Below are 22852 nucleotides of genomic sequence, written 5' to 3'. Positions count from 1 at the left end.
TTCAATTAACAGACAATTCTCACCTATCATAAACACACACAAAGATTTATACAGGTATAACCGCCTGGTTTTTGGCATTGCATCGGCCCGAGCCATTTGGCAACGAATTATTGACCAGATTTTGAAAGGAATTCCAGGAACCCAGCATATCCTGGGTGACATGATAATAACAGGACGCACAGACAAAGAGCATCTGGCTAACCTGGAAGAGGTCCTGAGAAGACTGAAAGAGTATGGACCACAGGCAAACTTACAGAAGTGTGAATTCTTCAAAGACAAGACTGTCTTCTGTGGACATGAAATCGACCGCAATGGATTGCACAAAACACGGGACAAAATCAATACAGTGGTACAGGCACCACCACCGCAAAATAACACAGAAGTGAGATCTTTCACGGGACCGATCAATGACTACAGAAGATTCCTCCAAAACTTTTCAGCAGTACTCCAGCCTCTCAATCAGCTCCTGGAAAGGAATTGGACATGGCAGTGGACAGAGCAGTGTGAAAATGCGTTTCTGGAGGCAAAATGGCTCATCACATCTGAACAGGTCCTAATGCATTACGACCCTGAACTGCCAGTGAAGTTGGCTTGTGAGGCGTCCCCTTATGGCTTAGGGGCCGTCCTTTCACACACACTGAAAGATGGGTCAGAGACGCCAGTAGCATTTGCGTCACGAACCTTGAATGATGCAGAGAAGAACTACTCACAAATCAACAAAGAAGCACTGGCACTAGTGTGAGGCGTCAAGACATTCCATGCATACCTATATGGCAAGCGTTTCACACTGGTTACGGATCACCAGCCTTTGCTTTCCATCTTCAGTCCAAAGAAAGACACTCCGGCAATGACACCGGCCAGGTTACAGCGATACACCTTGTCCTTGCCAGTCATATGTATGACATTGAGTTTAAGCCGTCATCCCGCCACACAAATGCAGATGGAGAAAGACAAAGAAGTGTGGATGCAGTGGACATTTTCCTTACCTCTCAGCTCGAGGCACTACCTGTCACACGCACAGTTATCAAACAGGAGACAAGGAAAGATGTGACCTTTCCAAAGTGTACACCTACACCATGTCAGGATGGCCAGCTACAGGCAGAAAGGAGCTGACTCCGTATTTCCAGTGGAGAAACAAAATTACAACGTACCAAGGATGTTTGATGTTGGGAATGAGAGTCATGATACGCCAGAAATGCCAACATCAGGTTTTGCAGCAACTACATGAAGGTCATGATGGAATTGTCAAAATGAAGCTGCTCGCAAGGAGACACTTCTGGTGGCCGGGTCTGGACCAACAGATAGAAAACATGGTGAAGAACTGTAGCGGATGTTTGGAAACCCTGCACATGCCTGCTCCTGTCCCAGTCCACCCATGGGAATGGCCCACAGAGCCATGGCAAAGAATTCATGTGGACTACGTTGGTCCCTTTGAAAAGCACAAGTTGCTGGTTATAGTTGATGCCCATTCCAAACGGCCAGAGGTGTTTTGCACTGACTCCTCCACCTCAGCTCAGACAATAGAGTGTCTCAGAACAACGTTTGCACGCTTCGGATTGCCGCTGCAGCTGGTAAGTGACAACGCGCAACATGTTGTAAGTAACGAGTTATGCCAGTAAACGGAATCAAACACTCAACCTTAGCTCCATACCAACCTGCCACCAATTGGCTGGCAGAACGCTTTGTGCAAACCCTAAAAGCAAGGACTTCGTGCAGCAAAACGAGAAGAAGGGACTTTGCAAACAAAACTGGTCAAGTTGCTGGTCTCCTACCGAAACACCCCACATGCCACAACAAATGAAAGCCCAGCTGCATTGATGTTCGGGAGGCCTCTCCGCACACAGCTGAACATCATGAAGCCAAACAGGCTTAATGAAGTGATGAACAAATAGAATGCTGTTCATTGACTACAGCTCAGCTTTCAACACCATAGTGCCCACGAAGCTCATCGCTAAGCTAAGGACCCTGGGACTAAACACCTCCCTCTGCAACTGGACATCCAGACGGGCCGCCCCCAGGTGTTAAGGGTAGGTAACTACATGTCTGCCACACTGATCCTCAACACTGGTGCCCCTCAGGGGTGTGTACTTAGTCCTCTCCTGTACTCCCTGTTCATCCACAACTGTGTGGCCAAACATGACTCCAACACCATCATTAAGTTTGCTGACGACACAACAGTGGTAGGCCTGATCACCGACAACGATGAGACAGCCTACAGGGAGGAGGTCAGAGAACTGACAGTGTGGTGCCAGGACAGCAACCTCTCACTCAATGTGAGCAAGACAAAGGAGCTGATCGTGGATTACAGGAAAAGGCAGGCTGAACAGGCCCCCATTAACATCGACGGGGCTGTAGTGGAGCGGGTGGAGAGCTTCAAGTTCTTTGGTGTCTACATCACCAACGAACTCTCATGGTCCAAAAGCACCAAGACTGTCATGAAGAGGGCACGACAAATCCTTTTTCCCCTCAGGAGACTGAAAAGATTTGGCATGGGTCCCCAGATCCTCTAAAAGTTCTACAGCTAAACCATCGAGAGCATCCTGACCGGTTGCATCACCGCCTGGTGTGGCAACTGCTCAGCATCTGACCGTAAGGCGCTACAGATGGTAGTGAGTACGGCCCAGTACATCACTGGGGCCAAGCTTCCTGCCATCCAGGACCTGTATAATAGGCGGTGTCTGTGGATAGCCCATAAAATTGTCAGAGACTCCAGTCACTCAAGTCATAGATTGTTTTCTGTGCTACCTCATAGCAAGCAGTACCGGAGCGCCAAGTCTAGGACCAAAAGACTACTTAACAGCTTCTATCCCCAAGACATAAGACTGCTAAACAATTAATCAAATGGCCACCGGACTATTTACATTGACCCCCCCCCCATGTGTTTTCTACACTGCTGCTACTCGCTGTTTATTATCTATGCATCTGCACTTCACCCCTACCTACATGTGCAAATTACCTCAACTAACCTGTACCCCTGCACATTGACTTGGTACTGGTACCCCTGTATATAGCCTCGTTATTGTGTTACTTTTATCATTTTTTACTTTAGTTTATTTGATAAATATTTTCTTAACTCTTCTTGAACTGCACTGTTGGTTAAGGGCTTGTAAGTAAGCATTTCACGGTACAGTCTACACTTGTTGTATTCGGCGCATGTGACAAATAATGTTTGATTTGATTATATACACACACTCATTCTATGCACACTCTACACACACACCTAATTTGCTCACACACACATAATATATGCACAAACATTCATACTGACTCTACACACACTCACACATCCAATCACCATATACTTCACTGCTACTCTGTCTATCATACATCCTGATGCCTCGTCAGTCACCTTACCCCAACACATATCTACACCTACCACTCCAGTATCCCTGCACATTGCAAATATGGTATTGGCACTGACCTTGGAACTGGCCCTCTATATACAGTAGCGTACTTAATTGTGTTCTTATTTCTATTTCTTGTGTGTTTTTGTCCTACTTTACTTGTTTTATAGTACTAGTACTGCATCAAAGAGCTTGCAAGAAAGGCATTTCACTGTACTTGCGCATGTGACAACTTGAAACACACACACTAAGAGCCAACACACTCCAAAACACATACCCACACACCCCACGCCCTCTCTCTCTCTCTCTCCCAGAGCGAGCGGATGCAGTCCCGGAGGGCCGTGCTGTGCTGTTCGTGTTGCTGATTCTGTCTGTGGAAGTCAGCAGTAAAAGCTGAGCCATTAACAACTGGGCCTGGGAGAAGCGCTGGGACAGGATATGATGTGCTAACTCGGCCGAGCAATGTTTTGACTGGCACTGAGACGGGTGTGTGTGTTGGGAGTTGTTGTGTGTTTTGACTGCCGTTGAGACTGGTGCGTGTGTGTGTTCATTCGTTATGACTGATGTGTGTGTGTCGGTGTATGCATGAACTGCTCTATTCTCTCTCCGGCAATGCTGTCTAAGCAACCGTCGCCAAGGCCAACGCCTGAGCCAAGCCACAGCAGGAAGTTGAGACTGACTGGTGAACGAGGGATGGAGCGAGGGAGGAGAGGGGGGAACCAGGGACACCAGGGGATGTTTCTGTAGTGGGAGAACAGGTCAGAGGACCCCTGCACTATGCTGAGTCAAGGAGTTAGAGAGCCTTGTTTTGCCCAATTTAAAGTGTATTCCTAGTCTGGTCTGGTCCTATCTGTATGTGGTTTAGTCAACTCCTCTGACACACATCCTGTGTCTGAGGGTCGTCTGAGTGTGTGTTGTTACTTGTGACAGTCATGTTACTGTAAATGCACTATAAAAAGAGTTTGACCTATTCCACTGGGGATGATTTTAGGGGTCGGACTTTGGCCTTTTTAACCGGGACTCTTTTGATCAGCCTTTATATGAAGCACAACCCAACCTGAATGGAACTAAAGTAACATGACTATGGAGAAGACTGTTGGTCATATTGCTGCATTAGCTACATACACTACATGCATATGGATGACATAAACATCCCTGGCAGAGTACATTTACCAGGACCATGAGGAAACACAGAGAATGTCTGTCAGTTGGTTAATCATGAGGGATTGTGCGAGTACATGTACAGTGGAACTCCAGTCAGAGAACGTTAGAACGTAGAGCACAATCTACCTTCAATTCTCTGATGTCCCCATACATTCTGGCATTTATGATATTTCTCCCAGTTCTACTGTAAATTGTGGATATGGCAGTAGTACATGGTTTAAGCTTACAGGGTCAGCTAAGTAGAGTTAGGCCTACAGTACAGTAGGTTTAGTAAATAGATATCCCTACAATACAGTAGGATGAATAAAGAGTTAGGTCTACAATACAGTAGGTTGAATAAAGAGTTAGGCCTACAATACAGTAGTTGAGTAAAAAGTTAGGCTGTAATGGAAAACTGTCATTTATACAGTAATTTGGGGTATTATCAACAGTAAAATACTGTAAAATGTTTTACTACAACATACTGTAATGTATTGTGCATTGTGGAAATATTTTATGTGCAGGGAAAGAACTGCTGTATTTCAAATGGTACTGTAATTCCATCCCACAGAATAAAGTACCGTACTGTATTTTTGGTATACTGAGTAAAGAGTTAGGCCTACAGTACAATAGGCTAATTCTCTAGAAATTGCAGATGCTGTTGTTGGTTAATGACTACAGGTCCCACAGTAGTCCATTTAGTTACTGTCACATGTATAGGTCATAATTTTTCTGCAAAAAGATTTAGCAGCTGAGTGATTGTACGTTATGCAGTTATCCACTGTGGGAGCTAGCTAGGTATGGTAACATCCTCCATGCTTGCACACTGCTGTGCATATCTATGCTTTGTGCTGTGTGTGCGTCCGTGCGTGCCTGTGTAGTAGCCGGTGGATTAATAATATCCATGGATTGCTGTATCTGAGGCCTGGGACAGTAAAATGCATCTGCATACCGTCTGTCTGTCTGTTGACTTTGGCCACCCAGTCCTGCTTACATAACATCCCTTTCATGCTCCGAATGGTCTGTTCTGATTGGTCAACAAGGACAGACCGTCTGTTCCAACCAGAGACAGAGTCTGGGGTGTCTCTCTACTCTCTCATCATCGGATTAAATTGATAGCTCACCTCAAAACAAAACCCTGTCACCGCTTTTCATTCCTCAAAAATGGTCTAAAGTCGAGTGCATATCCCACACTGTCTGTGTAGATACTGTGAGGAAAATGAGAAGTCTGCAGGCTTCATACAAATATCGTTGTGAAATGATACTGAAGCAACCATGAAACACTCATCTATATGAAGCATCAGTTCTGTGTTGGTATGTTTTCTATTGAACACAACCACTGTACAGTTGGACCACCACAGGTTATATCAATAGAATAAGTCATGAGGCAGATGGGTGTTTTTGAATAAGACGGTAAACAGAAAAATAATTGAGAATACTGTATGTTTTCAAGTCATTAGATATATATATTTAAAAACAAACCAGTTAGATTTTGTATAGACTTGTTCTACAGACATTTTACAGAATTAACTTTATCTCTGGCAGACAGCCAGTATAGAAATGTCCCAAACAAACAGAGAAAACAAAAAGATTAACAATCATAAAAGCCTGAACATATCTGATGTTGTATTTGCAGAATAAAGTCCAGGCATGGAATTAATAACAGTCAGTTTTTTTAGCACAGCTAAAAATATCAAACATGCTAACAGTCATCAATAACCCATATTAAAGTCAAAGCTAAAGATACTGGGCATCCCAAGTTGCGCAGCGGTCTAAGCCACTGCATCGCAGTACTAGAGGCATCACTACAGACCCGTGTTCCCAGCGTCGTTCCGGTTATGGAAGGGTTCGGCTGGTGTGGCTTTACTTGGCTCATCGCGCTCTACCGCCTCGTTATGGCGGGCCGGGGGCCTACAGGCTGACCCGGTCACCAGTTGAACGGTGTTTCCTCCGACACATTGGTGCGGCTGGCTTCCGGGTTAAGCTGGCGGGTGTTAAGGAGCGATGTTAGGCGGGTCATGTTTCGGAGGACGCATGACTCCACCTTCGCCTCTCCCGTTGCAGCGATTAGACAACATCTAAAGATATTGTAATAATAGCCAGACCTGGGCCATTTACACACATTTAATATATTACAAATACTTGAGCTGTGTTTGATGTAGCTTGTCCAGCACAATGGAACTAATGGTATAGTCCCAAGTGCAAACTCTGCATGCTAGTCAAGCTAAATCAAGCGCACCTGAAGTATTTGAAACAAAACAAATGCATATTGGACCCAGATCTGACAGTAGCACAGACAGAGAAAAGTCAAGGACACTACTGTGGCACTGCTGTGGACACAATCAAGTAACACATCGCCATGACCTGAATGACACACACGTTGTGTGGTGCTGCTCCCCAGGCTTTTTAGACCATGTTAGTACAGTACTTTTACTGTCCTCTATCCTCCTATCCACTCCTCTATATCTCTCCACCTACTAGTGATGGTCAGTCAGAAATAATAGTACCCTGAAATGTCAGGGATTTCACATATGGGCTCTATTCTAATATCCACTTTAGCATCTAGCCTACTACTTAGAATGAAGAAGTGTATTGAGCTTGCCTTCTAGGTGGGACCCTAATGTGGATAATGGAATTTAGCCATGGTTTGACATTGGTGTTAATGAATACAACACAGCCCTGTGGACTGTGTGCTAGACGTGCAGCAACATCGCTAGAAAGAGAAGCGTTGCAGTTTATCTCCGCATTACGACGATACAAAAGCCTTTCGTGGTGAAATAGTTAGCCGTGAACACAATAAATGTTGTAACTTTAAACATAGGCAGTTAAATAAAAGTGCATTTTGAATGGCAGGTGTACACGGGGTGTGAGAGAGAGAACCCTCAGGTGTGTGAGTGTACGTGTGAGTGTGCGTCCGTGTGTAGAATGCAGTGTTGATGGTTCTATAGCCTGTTAAAGTGCTGTGTCTCACCAGCTCATTCATTGTTTTTGTAAGACTTCAAGTAACATTCAAAGTAATTTGGCCTGTGCATCCGTCTGCAATGTGCAGAAAATTCACAACACATCCAAACCATATGCACAAGCGACAGTTGACTAGATCTCAGGGCGGGTGACGTCACTGCACGATGGCTATCTCTCAGTATCTAGAGTACATCGGCTGGCTCAACCCCCTCCTCCTCAAATACCCCTCTATGGTTTCAGCCAAAAATACTATACGTCACACTGAACATAGAAAGGGCTGCTATAAGATAAGATATCGTATTGCTATGAAAAATAGATATGCATGTGATAAAAAATAAATCATAAATGGTATGCTGACAGTCGTGGCTGAGAGCTGATGCTTTTCCATCAGAATTGAACAGACTGATAAGCCATGTGGATCTACTTCATCCATCTCCTTTAAGGAGAACATGATTTACAGATCTGATTTGGCAATTCTGATCTATTTCCAGTAATTGGTCTTTTGACCAACCTGATCAGCTCTTTGGCCAATAATTGACCAAAATCTGCCTATGGCCTTTTGACCAACCTGATCAGGTCCTTTGCCAATAATTGGGCAAAATCTGCCTGATAGTCAACCGCCACACCCTCATCGCCTTCGGATTTGGCATAGCTCTCAATATGGGAACATGATGTTGATCAGAACTGTCGATTTCGGAAACGTGTTGAACTAAAAGCAAGATGACGAGGGCTGTTTTTCCTGGTAGCAGAGACACTGACTAAGAAGACATTTCTTCCAGCCAATTGCAGTTAGCCTCACCCTCTCTACATGGCTGTCACTATCTGGCCATCCTAGAGAGGACAGAAGTATAGCGCCATAAATCTGTGTCTAACTAACCCGTCACCCATACCCTAACCATTACCCTAAAACCAGCCTACTCTAAATTAAGACCAAATAGTTTAGAAGAACTGTATTCAACATTTGTGACGATATGTCCTCCCCACCCCCCATATGTAGTAGGACTGCATTTTGACATCGCAAAAAACTGGCACCAATGTCAACTATAACACTTTTTTTGTATTGCACCTTTTCTTATACATTATACTAAAATGTGCAAATGAGGCAATATCATTATATATGCACATATTTTCCTATGCTGCAAATCCATTTTTCGGGACACTGGATTAAGTCAGCCTAAATATTTTGGTTTCATTTTGTTAAGCCACTTCAGGACAGACTTACTCTGAGCAGATTGTGGATAAATACGTTTTTTTTAACATTTTTCTATGTGTACAATACTAAAGTACGTAACATTGTACAGAAATGTGTTGGTGGGTGGGTCTGCAGATATTTGGAGGAGTATTTGGATGTGCCCTCCCAGGCCCACCCATGCCTACGCCCCTGTATAGATATCTGAGAATATGTCCATGGATAAACCATACACAATTTGGTGAACGTAGATGCTTCTGAAGATGAGGAAAATGAGTTGGGGTGTGGAAAGAGTCTGACTTTCTGGAAGTGGCCGTTAAAGATAAATACACTGAATTTAGACTACCAAACACAAAACACCTATTAAGACCCAATCACCATCTCTTCAAAGTAAGTTACTACATATGGTAAAGTTTGTTACATTCTTTATGAAATGGGCTTTTAAATGATGTGTAATTCAATGTAGTGAGCTTTGAAATTATGGAGGTATGTCCATTTTAAAGTGGTTAAAATCCATGACATTTTTGACTGTAGTATGATAAACTAAAGAAAATATCAATTTTCATAAATATTTTGACATTTGTATGTTTACTTTTTGAAAATACTAATATTAATTGACCAAAATACCAACAAATCTAAAAATGTATAGGTAGCTGCAAAACTGTCATTTCAGTCTGTAGTGTATGGCCTTAAAATGTCTGCCCTGAAACAGTCATAGTGGAGCCTCCATTTGCTGCTCCACACTCTCAGCATCCCTAGAGCAGCCCAGAGGACAACAGTCACGTACTCTAAATGACAAACTGTCTCGCTGTTTAAAACGATAAAAGAGAAAGAGAAAATACTGTTAATTCACATGCATGTACAGTCTGTTGGTAGAAAAGAACTAAGACACTGCTGTGATTCCTTCAGTAGAAAGAAAGCTAAGAGGTCCGATTCTGATTAACAGTCAGGGGAAAGGTTCACTCTTAGAGCCCCATAGAACCCATTCACACATATGCACACCCACACATTCTCTGATTAAAGGCATATAGACATCCTCATTAATATTCCTCATACATTGGCAACATAATAAATAGGATACATAAACCAAGGCTATGTCTGAAATGACACCCTATTCTTTTGACCAGAACCCAGTGAGGTTGTGGCCAAAGGTAGTGCACTAGGATTAGGATGTCAATTCAGATTTGCCCTGACCTTACATGTACTCCCCGAATGTCACTCTTCCATTCAGATCCATAAAGATATATTCCTAGTTCATAATTCATGTTGTGATTCTGTTGTAGTTAATAATCAAACCGCTTCATAATCATAGTCATATAGTTATATAGTCTGTCATCGGGGCAGATGTTGACTAATGATGTCATACACCCTGTGCTGAAAGATGGCTGCCATTTCTTGTTGTAACCAGGTGGGTGTGGCTTGTGCTGAAGCTGGGTCAGGGGTCAGAGGTGAACGTTTGTGATCTCTACTTGAGGTATTCTATAATAGCCACGTCACCTCTCCTAGGCTCTCCCCCCAGTCCATTCTGAAAAATACTTCCATTTTTGGTCATGTACGGGAACATCGGCTCCCTCTCCCGTTCATCTGTGAAGTTGACGGGCAGTATCCTCTTGGGTGGGGTAAGCTCGGGGGTGGAGTTTAAGCCCAGATCGGTCGACAGTTTGCGTTTGATTGATGCGGCCCGCTGGAACTTGTCGTAGACCTCAACACTGAGGCGACGTCTGGTCTCCTTGAACTCTGCCGAGACATTAGCCGTCCACTCTGCTGCATGAGCCCTGATCTCCCCTACCTAGACAGAAAGAAAGAGGATGGAGAGAGGAGAGGAGGGAGACAGGTGAGGAAGAGGGGGGAGAAGAGAGGGAGAAAGAGAGACGAGGGGGAGGGAGAGATTCTGTGAAAGACTGCTTGTTCTCGACGTATCCTGGAAGTCACCTCAATTACATGTGTGTTCAATTACAGCAGCCTGGCCACACACACCATGGCATTATTAACATGTGTGATATCTTTAGTGGTTTAGAGGTTGTCAAACAGAGAGTTATTGGGATGATAAAGTATTGATATAAAGATGCTCTGGGCGAACAAGACTTGAAAAAGAGAGCTGTGTAAGTGCAGAAGGTTCGAGCTCTGACAAATGCAAGTTATTATATTCTACACACACATACATAGACACACACTCTCTCTCTCTCTCTTTCTCTCTCTGTCACTCTCACTCTCTGTATACTGTGTTACTGTACACTGTTGGGTTGGAGGGTGTCACTGGAAAGTCTCACAGTAATGTTCATCAGAGGATATAGGTATTTGATTTGATTAGGAACGCTGTATTGAATTGGAAAACATTCTTATCAAAGGAAAGAGGTAAGCCAGGGGAGAGAAGTCTGCAAAAGGTCGGAGCTCTGACAGGTCAGAGCTCTGACAAAATGTGTGGGTTTGGGTGGTAGCTACCAAACTCTGGAACAAACACATTAAATAGAGTTCCATTGTGATAGCCCGAGGAATATCATCTGTTCCATTACTGTTGTGTGTCATTACTGGTACCATGCACATACACACACACATGCACGAATAGGGCTGTTGGGATGATGGTATTACCGTCACACCTGCGGTCACAAGTCATGAACGCAGTCAAATTCCACGTGACCATTTAGTCACGGTAATTAGGCTTCTCTAAGCTCTGATGCTGCTGCTGGTCATTAGTAGCCTACAAAACATGCTAACTGCCTGAAACTCAGCACTCTATTGTCCCTCTAATCACTCTGACATCAATGCAAATGTGATCGAAAATCAAATCCATCACTTCATGAGAGCCCATGAGCTAATGTTGCGCAACATTTCTATAGGCTATGCAATTGCACGAGAAAACAGAATGATGGCCGCTACTAAAAAGAGGATCCCATCAGCTTTCTATAGACTAGGCCTACTATATATTTTTCTCAACTTTCCTAATATTAAGCACATTGCTTATATTTTACAACAGGAATATAACCTACCTGGCTGGCAAGAAAATAAACCACAGGAAAAGCTTCCTCCATTAGCTATTTAAGTGCATAGATGACATGTATTTTTCTCCTGCAGCCCTGTTTTGGTGCATGATAATGGTCCATTTTAAATCAAAACAAATTTCAGACATATATTATTTAGTATATGTAAAGACAAGATTAAATCAAGAATAATCTGATCGGTAACAATATTAGCCTATCATAAGAAACAATAACTTTTTTTGCAACTTTTTCGAATCATAGTCGCACACCTCATGTAGGCTAGCCCATAGGCTTATATGTTTTGATAAGGTTTGTATCACAACTAAAGTGTCCAAAGAACTTCTTAAAATTAAGCACATTAATCCGCTTTACAAGGGGTGTAGACCCTAACTGGCAAACATAAGCAGCATGTGAGTTTCAAGTTTGGGGAAGATAATTATCACCATAAAAATAATAAAAGCATTACATGCAAAAATCGCATTTGCTGTCAGTTTTTGATAATGGTGTTTTCCTGCTAATGGAACATTTGGGCTTATAGCCTACTACCATGAGTGCATTGCTGTGGAAGAAATAGCCTCACAGTTTATCAACATTTTAAGCTAAACGTTCTGATCTGTTGCGTCAGCCACATTGCTTAAAAACAGTTTTTGATGCTAGTGGTTGTATTAATTAGGGATCTATCGCATCCCACAACTGTCCCAGACTATGTTTGGAATATTTATTTCTCGCACAAAATAAAATAGGTTGACTTTGCACTATGCGGGATATTAGATTGACATAGGCTAATGATTTTGCTGTTCATGTGGATAGTTCTTTCAATATCTTCAATATGCACCACGGAATTGGACAAGGGAGCACCCAGTTGCATCCTCTATGTGTCTGTAGCCTGTGAGAAAGACCCGATCACGTGATGGAGCATAATGTGTACTATGGCGCCGAAGAGGATGGCTTACGTTTTACATGCTCCTAACCAATTGTGCTATTTTGTTAGTTTTTTGCAACTTCGTTTTAACTTATTTTGTACTGCTACTGCTGCTACTGTCTCTTATGACCAAAAATAACTTCCGGACATCAGAACAGCGAGTACTCACCTCGAACTGGAAGATGATTTTTCCTTTAATGAGTCCGACGAGAGGGATATACTGCTTTCCTGGGAACAGGCCCAAATCCCTGTCATTTGCGTGAAGAAAAGACAGAGGAAAAGGGAGCGCAGGTCGGGCTGCATTCTGAGAATCTGTAGGCGAATGAGTAAACTCCCACTGCCGTCAATTCTACTGGCTAATATGCAATCATTGGAAAATAAAATTGATGACCTATGATTACGATTATGCTACCAACGGGACATTAAAAACTGTACTATCTTATGTTTCACCGAGTCGTAGCTGAACGACAACACAGATAATATAGAGCTGGCGGGATTTTCCATACTCCGGCAGAACAGAGAAGAAGCTACATCTGGTAAGACAAGGGGTGGGGGTGTATGTCTATTGGTCAAAACAGCTGGTGAGCGATGTCTAATATTAAAGAAGTCTCAAGGTATTAATGGCCTGAGGTTGAGTACTTTATGATGAACTGTACACCACAATATCTACCAAGAGAGTTCTCATCTATATTATTCGTAGCCTTCTATTTATCACCACAGACCGATGCTGGCACTAAGACAGCACTCAACCAACTCTATGAGGCCATAAGCAAACAAGAAAAAGCTAATGCAGAATCGGCACTCCTAGTGGCCAGGGACTTTAATGCAGGCAAAATTAAATCAGTTTTACCAAATTTTTACCAGCATGTCATATGTGCAACCGGAGGAAGAAAAACTCTAGACCACCTTTACTCCACACACAGAGATGCATACAAAGCTCTGCCCCGCCCTCCATTTGGCAAATCTGACCATAATTCTATCTTCCTGATTCCTGCTTACAAGCAAAATCGAAAGCAGGAAGTACCAGTGACTCACTCAATACGAAAGTGGTCAGATGACGCGGATCCTACGTTACAGGACTGTTTTGCTAGCACAGACTGGAATATGTTTCTTCAATAAGTGCATTAACGAAGTCGTCCCCTCAGTGACCGTACATACATATCCGACCAGAAGCCATTGATGACATGCAACATCTGCATCGAGCTAAAGGCTAGAGCTGCCGCTTTCAAGGAGCGGGACACTAATCCGGACGCTTATAAGAAATCCAGCTACAACCTCAGACGAACCATCAAACAAGCAAAGCCTCAATAAAATATTAGATAGAATCCTACTACACCGGCGCTGATGCTCGACGAATGTGGCAGGGATTGAAAACTATTACAGACTACAAAGGGAAACCCAGACACGAGATGCCCAGTGACGCGAGTCTACCAGACGAGCTAAATGCCTTTTATGCTCGCTTCGAGGCAAGCAACACAGAAGCATGCACGAGAGCTGATCTGGATGACCATGTCATAAAGCTCTCGGTAGCCGATGTGAGCAAGACCTTTAAACCGTAGCACTCATGTCGGTAGCCATGAAGTGCTTTGAAAGGCTGGTCATGGCTCACATCAACAGCATCCTCCCTGATACCCTAGACCCACTCCAATTCACATACCGCCCCAACAGATCCACAGATGACACAATTTCAATCACACTCCACACTGGCCTTTCCCACCTGGACAAAAGGAACATGACAAAAGGAATGTGAGAATGCTGTTCATTGCCTACGGGTGGTAGTCAATGAACCCCCAGGTGGTAAGGGTAGGCAACAACACATCTGCCATGCTGATCCTCAACACTTGGGCTCCTCAGGAGTGTGTACTTAGTCCCATCCTGTACACCCTGTTCACCCATGACTGCAAGGCCAAACACGACTAATCATTAGGTTTGCTGTTGACACAACAGTGGTAGGCCTGATCACCGAAAACGATGAGACAGGCTACAGGGAGGAGGTCAGAGAACTGGCAGTGTGGTGCTAGGACAACAACCTCTCCCTCAATGTGAGCAAGACAAAGGAGCTGATCGTGGACTACAGGAAAAGGCGGGCCGAGCAGGCCCCCATTAACATCGACAGGCTGTAGTGGAGCGGGTCGAGAGTTCCAAGTTCCTTGGTGTTCACATCACCAACGAACTGTCATGGTCCAAACACACCAAGACTGTCATGAAGAGGGCACGACAAAAGCTGAAAAGATTTGGCATGGTCCTCAGATCCTCAAACAGTACTACAGCTGCACCATCGAGAGCATCCTGACCGGTTGCAACTGCTCGGAATCTGCTGGTATGGCAACTGCTCGGCATCTGGCTGTAAGGCGCTACAGAGGGTAATGCGTACGGCCCAGTACATCACTGGGGTCAATCTTCCTGCCTTCCAGGACCTATATAATAGGCGGTGTCAGAGGAAAGCCCATAAAATTGTCAGAGACTCCAGTCACCCAAATCCTAGACTATTTGCTATGCTACCGCATGGCAAGCGGTACCGGAGCGCCAAGTCCAGGACCTAAAGGCTCCTTAACAGCTTCTACCCCCAAGCCATAAGACTGCTGAACAATTAATCAAATGGCCACCGGACTATTTACATTGACCCCTCCCCCCACCATTTGTTTTGTGCACTGCTGCTACTCGCTGTTTATTATCTATGCAGAGTCACTTCATCCCTACCTACATGTACAAATTACCTCAACTAATCTGTAACCCCGCACACTGACTCGGTACCAGTGCCCCCTGTATATGGCATCATCATTGTTATGTTATTGTGTTACTTTTTATTATTTTTTACTTTAGTTTATCTGGTAAATATTTTCTTAACTCTTCTTGAACTGCACTGTTGGTTAAGGGCTTGTATGTAAACATTTCATGGGAAGGTCTACACTTGTTGTATTCGGCGCATGTGACAAATAAAGTTTGATTTGATTTGTGAGTGAGAGATGATTCAGAGCGCGCAGCACTCAGGGGGAAGGGCACAACAGCCACAAAGGGGATGCCACCATGAAATTCTAGACATTATTAAGTATTTGTCAAATTGTGAATGAGTGACTGATGTAGTGTGTGCAGCCTGTGCAAAAACAAAAGCAGAGCTCAAATGCCTTTCATGCTACTTTTTTCAAATCATCATCAGAGTCGCATCATGCAGCCTTACAATGTATTAAATATCAAAACATATAGCACAACATTTGTAGAACAACTAAAGTTACATTAATAACTCTAAATTAAGCATGTAGGAATACCTATTTATTTGTTAACCGCTCAACACAGAATAGCCACATGTGCGCACTCCCTCAAATCATTTGGATAAAATATCCTTTCTATTTTATTCAGCTTTGTTCAGTTGTATTCTTCATACTATAAATAATACCACGGAATTCTAAATTCTGTCTAGTTCATTTAGCAGTGTAGCCCACAGGCATTTGGCATAGCCAGATCAGGACCTAACATAAGGACAACTCAGAATATGCGATTATGTTCTTCTGAAATAGACTACATTTTCTTCATTTCATGCTTTTTTAGTCCTGTCTAAAATAAATAATGGATTTATTGTGACTTTTTAAAATATAGATGTTCCAAAGGTCCATATCAGTGGCTTGTATTCTATGTGTGGAAGCCAGGAGATGCTAAATGTTTTTATGTTAATTAAAGGTCAATTACCGTGAGACCAACAGTTAATTGCTTGACAATCACCGGCTGACAAAATTTTGTGACCGCCACAGCCCTATGCACGAACACACAGCCATGTACACACACACACACAAACACACACGGAAGCGTGATGTCACTTGTGGAGTGATGACGCTGTGTAAAATAGCAGGATGTCAGCGTGATAACTCTGAGGGGGCAGTAAGGATTCTCTTTCTCTCTCTCCTCTTTCTTTCTCTCTCTCCTTCTGTATAATGTGTTACTGTACACTCTGTTGAGCTGGAGAGTGTCACTGGAGAGTCTCACAGTAATGTCTATCAGAGGATATACTGTAGGTAGTTGCTTTAATTAGAGACAGTGATGAGGTAGCCATGACTGCGACTTCAAAATCAGAGTCAGCTCGTTCCCGAATAGGACAATTCCTCTTGGTTTAACGGTCAAGACGTTGGTTTCTCCCGTGGGGCCGAGACCCGGGTTCAGATCCTTTTCTGTGTTTGTGTGTTTGTGTGTTTGTGTGTGTGTGTTAGTTTTTCCCAGCCACTGTTCTTCTGCATCTGCATTGCTTGCTCTTAGGGGTTTTAGGCTGGGCAACTTTAAAGCACTTTCTGAAAGCTGCGGATCTAAAAAGGGCTTTTTAAAATACACTTGATTGATGTGTTTGTATGTGAGAGAGAGAGAGAGAGAGAGAGATACCTCCTCTTTGGTCTTCTTAGAGATGACTCTGAGCCAGTCTCCTATCATGCTGAGAACAGCAGCGAAGTACGCCAGCCCCACCAGGATCCAGAACCACACCACAGGCTTGTAGTAGTCCAGATACTCAATCTCTGAACCACCTGGAGAGGACACACACACACACACACACAGTAACACACAGACACAAACACACACACACACACACACAACCCCTAACTTTCTCTCTTTATCTCTCCATCTAACCAGGTCCTTGTTCTAGTTCTGACCCTGCAGTAAATTCTATCTCTGTTCTGTCTCCGTCCCCACTTCCCTGAGTGAATGGCGAAAGTGTGACAGAGACAAGACACTTTTCTTACTGATAGCTGCGGTTAAATCATTCCTTCTATACTGTCTCTCCCTTCTCACTGTAGCTCACTTCATGTGTGCTGACTGCTGCAGCCTTTAACTGGTCTCTAAAAGAGATTCATATCTTCATGAAACAAATCTGTATAAATAAAGGATTACTAAAAAAGTGTGTGTGTGCGCGTGTGTGCATACACATTTCAAGTTAGGACTTGAATGACTATCTTCGTGATAATTTACCTGCGACAAAGTCCCCAAAACCAATGGTTGTCAAGGTGATAACAACAAAGTAAAGGGACTCCAGAGCGCTCCAGCCCTCAATGTGTTTAAAGATGGCCGCCGGCAACGTCACGAAGAGCAGACAGCCGAACAGGATGAAGAGAACGGTGGAGATGACACGGATCTTAGTCTGACTAACATCCCACTGCTACAGCGAGAGGGCGGGAGAAAGGGAAAGAGATGTCTTTATTAATCAACAGTATTTAACCCTAATTTCACCAGCTAAATTGCAAGGATATTATAGTTTTGTGTTTATCTGAAACTCTGTTTAGTTTCAGTTAGTTTTCAGATCCACTAGATTTATTTTGTTTGAAGTTTCATAAAAACATTTCTATTTAGTTTGTTGTATTATTTAGTTTTAGTTTTAGTTATAGTGTTAGGGACAGAAAGAAGCCTATGCGGGGGAGGCTAGGAGACAACTATGTGTTGTACTGTATAAGTTTGGTGTTTTTGTGAATGTCAATTCTTGGCATTCATGCATAACGTGATGGGTCAGGTTAAAAGGTAGACGAGATGATGTAGATGCATGAAGTAAACAGTAGTATTGGGTCAATTTCTGCAACAACCAGGAGCGTTGAAACTTCTCCACTGTTTTGGTCCAGTAGCTACCACCTTGTAGTAGTGTGAAGCGCACCCGTGCACATGCGCAAAACTATATGTGACTCTATGCTTGTGGCAACATCATCTCGCTGAGTCTACTTTTAAATTATAAAGTAAATCTCAATGTGACCTGCCAGATTCCGAAGCACGAAAATCTCATTAGAAAAGAAGCTTGAAATGCTCCATTAGATCCCCCCCAAAAAAAAAAAAGTCATTATGCTTTCATAGTTTCAGTTTACAAAATGTTTTTTTTAATGATTAGTTTTAGTTAAAAAAATTTATAATAACCTTGGTAAGTTGACTGAGACCACATTTCTTATATACAGCAACGACTTGAGGAAGAGTTGCCAGGTTAGCCAACTGAAATCTAGGGATGATTAGGAGGTGGCCATGATGAACGGTATGAGGGGCAGATTGGACCATAGGAATTGAATAGCTACTGTATTCTCAATGCACTAGACCTCTCTTCCAATTATTCCTGGCAATACACTAGGGTGTTATTAACTGTAATGAATAGACATTCACAACCTTCATCTGGGATAGACTGACAGACAGGCCTCTACTCTTCTGGGATAAAGAAGTAATTAAGAGTGGCCTCACACATGTAAGGATGCACACATGCACACACACACACACACACACACACACACACACACACACACACACACACACAAACACACACACACACCTCCTCTACATGGACTCACCACGAACATCTTTTCGACCCTGGCGGTGGCCTTCCCAAAGATGGTTCCCAATTGGTCTCCTACTCCAGCAAGTAGGAAGCCAAACAGAGGGATCCCCAGCAGGGCATAAATTATACAGAAGATACGCCCTCCCTCCGTATGGGGAGAGATGTTCCCAAAACCTGGAGGGACAAAAGAAAAAAGGCCTCTTAAAAAAAAACACTTTGCCATTTTAAAGCTAATTTCCTGCAATTATACAGATTTTGCGATGACGCTGAGAGAAAAGGCTGCAGTTTTAAAGTAACTGTCCAGTGAAAAAGTAACTTTAAAAAGTGAATATTCTGTTAACTCATACCCAAATAATATTTTTGACTGATCCTATACTTGTATTTGTGGCCAAAGCATAAACTGGAGAAAAAACATCTCAAAATCCCCGCCTCAAACTTGTATCTCAAACAGACCGCTTCAGAAATGCTTGCTAATTCTTCATTGAGGATGATGTCATCCTTCTGAAGAGGATGAGCTGGCCAGTCAGCAGACTACTCGCATGAATATTTTTAATGTCTAGTAATCAGTGCCTTGCAAAAGTATTCATCCCCCTTGGCGTTTTTCCTATTTTGTTGCATTACAACCTGTAATTTAAATGGATTTTTATTTGGATTTCATGTAATGGACATACACAAAATAGTCCAATTTGGTGAAGTGAAATTAAAAAAAGAACTTTAAGAAGTCATTCAAATTAAAAACGGAAAAGTGGTGCATGCATATGTATTTACCCCCTTTGCTATGTAGCCCCTAAATAAGATCTGGTGCAACCATTTACCTCCAGAAGTCACATAATTTGTTAAATAAAGTCTACCTGTGTACAATCTAAGTGTCAAATGATCTGTCACATGATCTCAGTATATATACACCTGTTCTGAAAGGCCCCATAGCCTGCAACACCACTAAGCAAGGGGTACCACCAAGGAAACGGCACCATGAAGACCAAGGAGCTCTCCAAGCAGGTCAGGGGCAAAGTTGTGTAGAAGTACAGCTCATGGTTGGATCTTAAAAAATATCAGAAACTTTGAACATCCCATGGAGCACCATTAAATCCATTATTAAAAAATGGAAAGAATATGGCATCACAATAAACCTTCCAAGAGAGGGCCGCCCGACAAAATTCATGGACCAGGCAAGGAGGGCATTAATCAGACAGGCAACAAAGAGACCAAAGATAACCCTGAAGGAGCTGCAAATCTCCATAGTGGAGATTGGAGTATATGTCCATAGGACCACTTTAAGCCATACACTCCACAGAGCTGGGCTTTACAGAAGAGTGGCCAGAGAAAAGCCATTGCTTAAAATAAATAAGCAAGCACCTTTGGTGTTCGCCAAAAGGCATGTGGGAGACTCCCCAAATATATGGAAGAAGGTACTCTGGTCAAATGAGACTAAAATTGAGCTTTTGGCCATCAAGGAAAACGCTATGTCTGGCACAAACCCAACACCTCTCATCACCTCAAGAACAACATCCCCACAGTGAAGCATGGTGGTGGCAGCATCATGCTGTGGGGATGTTTTTCAGGGACTTTGAAACTGGTCAGAATTGAAGGAATGATCGATGGTGCTAAATACACGGAAATTCTTGAGGGAAACCTGTTTCAGTCTTCCAGAGATTTGAGACTGGGACAGAGGTTGACCATCGAGCGGGACAATGACCCTAAGCATACTGCTAAAGCAACACTCGAGTGGTTTAACATTGTAATGTTGACTGTACTGAGAGATTGAATTAGATTCGTACACATCATACTACACTCACAAGACACACACACAAACGCAGCACACACACACACATACACCCTTACCGATAGTAGTGATGACGGTCCCCGCGAAGAAGAAGGAGGAGCTTAGGTCCCAGAGACTGCTGTGATTGGTCAGAGTCCCTGCTGGGTTCACCCCTGAACGGATCGCTGACACCACTTGCTGTGGATGAGACACACACATAAGCCATGTCTGAATACCTGTACTTCTAAATAGTAGGTTGATTGGGTGTGAACATTTAAAGTTTTTTAGACTGTGAAATTTCAAAAATTGAGTATGCCCGGATGTCATACTCATTTTGGGTTTAATCTAATAGAATTCGCTGCATGCGAGAGGAAGGGAATTATTTTATCAGACCTAAGTGTGTTTGACAACAGTTGGTAATAAGCTGAGGGGCACACTGTACCAAAATGAATGAATGGTGGGTAACAACGACATTGTGCATAAGATGATGCATTCTCAGCATGGGTGAGCCTAGTATGTTTAAGTGATAATGCCCAAGAGGCCCGTGTTTGGAGGATATATTGGCACGGTTTGCCAATATAACAACACCCGTGCCAATATATCCTCCAAATACCGGTATGGAGGCCATTATCCCTTTTACACAACGGGTTACCAACATATTCAAATAATGATTGACATATTTTCATTCTAAATGTTATTTGATGAATTAATTCATACTATTTCATCCTTCCACAAGATATTGTCTCAAAACAAATCTAGGGTTGCTACGGCTGGTCGTTCATTCTATTGGCTCGGTTGCGAGACGCGACACAGTCGTTTAGTATTTTTTTCTGTATCTATTTGGCTATCTATTCGTTCTTTACTATTCGACCATCAGATTTGCCACCAATGCTCCTTATAGGACACATCACTGCAGTCGCAAGACCCACTGGTTGATGCTTATTTATAAAACCCTCTTAGACCTCACTCCCTCCTATCTGAGATATCTACTGCAGCCCTCATCCTCCACATACAACATCTGTTCTGCCAGTCAAATCCTGTTAAAGGTCCCCAAAGCACACACATCCCTGAGTCGCTCCTCTTTTCAGTTCGCTGCAGCTAGCAACTGGAACAAGCTGCAACAAACTCTCAAACTGGACAGTTTTATCTGTCTCTTCTTTCAAAGACTCAATCCTGGACACTCTTACTGACATTTGTGGCTGCTTTGTGTGATGTATTGTTGTCTCTACCTTCTTGACCTTTGTGCTGTTGAATGTGCCCAATAATGTCTGTACCATGTTTTGTGCTGCTACCATGTTGTTGTTATGTTGTGTTGCTGCTTTGCTATGGTGTTGTCTCTCTCTTGTTGTGATGTGTGTTTTGTTCTATGTTTATATTGTATTTATTTATTTTAATCCCAGGCCCCGTCCCCGCAGGAGGCCTTTTGCCTTTAGGCCGTCATTGTAAATAAGAATTTGTTCTTAACTGACTTGCCTAGTTAAACAAATTTTACATTTAAAAAATACAAATCTATGGACATGAACCCAGTTGTATGATCTAAATGTTCCATTGCCAAACTGGCTTGCAACGTTCTTATCCCTTGCTTGCTAGTTCGCCAACTAAAACAGTGCAGACAGAATAACAACAGTAGTTGCATTTGTTTAAGCTGTTTTCTAGTGACATTTGTTTCGATACATCCATAACAATGAGCTAACGAGGGACGATGTCGCCTGTCATAGAAAATAGGCTCACTCGTTAGGCCACTGATGTTCAGAGAAGCTAGCCAACAACACAGCTAACACAATAACTTCTAAATTAATCTGGATAGATCGCAAACTAGCTGCACTCCGTTTAATTTGACCCTTTTTCACTTGACATCTCTTTGTATATATCCATCAATTCATGAATTCGACTGGCTGAGAAATGCTGCCTGCCTGCCTGCCTGCCTCTCTCTCTCAATTCAATTCAATTCAAGGGCTTTATTGGCATGGGAAACATGTGTTAACATTGCCAAAGCAAGTGAGGTAGATAATATATAAAGTGAAATAAACAAAAATTAACAGTAAACATCACACATACAGATGTTTCAAAACAACAAAGACATTACAAATGTCATATTATATATATATATATACAGTGTTTTAACAATGTACAAATGGTAAAGGACACAAGATAAAATAAACAAGCATAGATATGGGTTGTATTTACAATGGTGTGTGTTCTTCACTGGTTGCCCTTTTCTCATGGCAACAGGTCACAAATATTGCTGCTGTGATGGCACACTGTGGAATTTC

The 22852-nt window shown here is 42.8% G+C and overlaps 1 protein-coding gene across 2 annotated transcripts in view; it reads right to left on the bottom strand.

Moving 5' to 3' along the window:
* Nucleotides 1–5939: 5939 nt before the first annotated feature.
* LOC135507864 (potassium channel subfamily K member 2-like) overlaps nucleotides 5940–22852 on the bottom strand; it is a 26783-nt gene continuing 9870 nt past the window's right edge. For both annotated transcript variants that reach the window (XM_064927588.1, XM_064927589.1), the window contains exons 4-8: nucleotides 20660–20777; nucleotides 18831–18991; nucleotides 17485–17671; nucleotides 16903–17042; nucleotides 5940–10426 (exon numbers count right to left, since the gene is read on the bottom strand). In XM_064927588.1, coding sequence (XP_064783660.1) covers nucleotides 10103–10426; nucleotides 16903–17042; nucleotides 17485–17671; nucleotides 18831–18991; nucleotides 20660–20777 — 930 coding nt within the window. In that variant the 3' untranslated portion in view covers nucleotides 5940–10102. The remainder of the gene's footprint in view (nucleotides 10427–16902; nucleotides 17043–17484; nucleotides 17672–18830; nucleotides 18992–20659; nucleotides 20778–22852) is intronic.

The sequence above is a fragment of the Oncorhynchus masou genome, chromosome 21 (assembly GCF_036934945.1).
Source record: "Oncorhynchus masou masou isolate Uvic2021 chromosome 21, UVic_Omas_1.1, whole genome shotgun sequence".
In the NCBI taxonomy this organism is placed as follows: Eukaryota; Metazoa; Chordata; class Actinopteri; order Salmoniformes; family Salmonidae; genus Oncorhynchus; species Oncorhynchus masou.
This window is presented reverse-complemented; position numbering and strand designations above follow the sequence as displayed.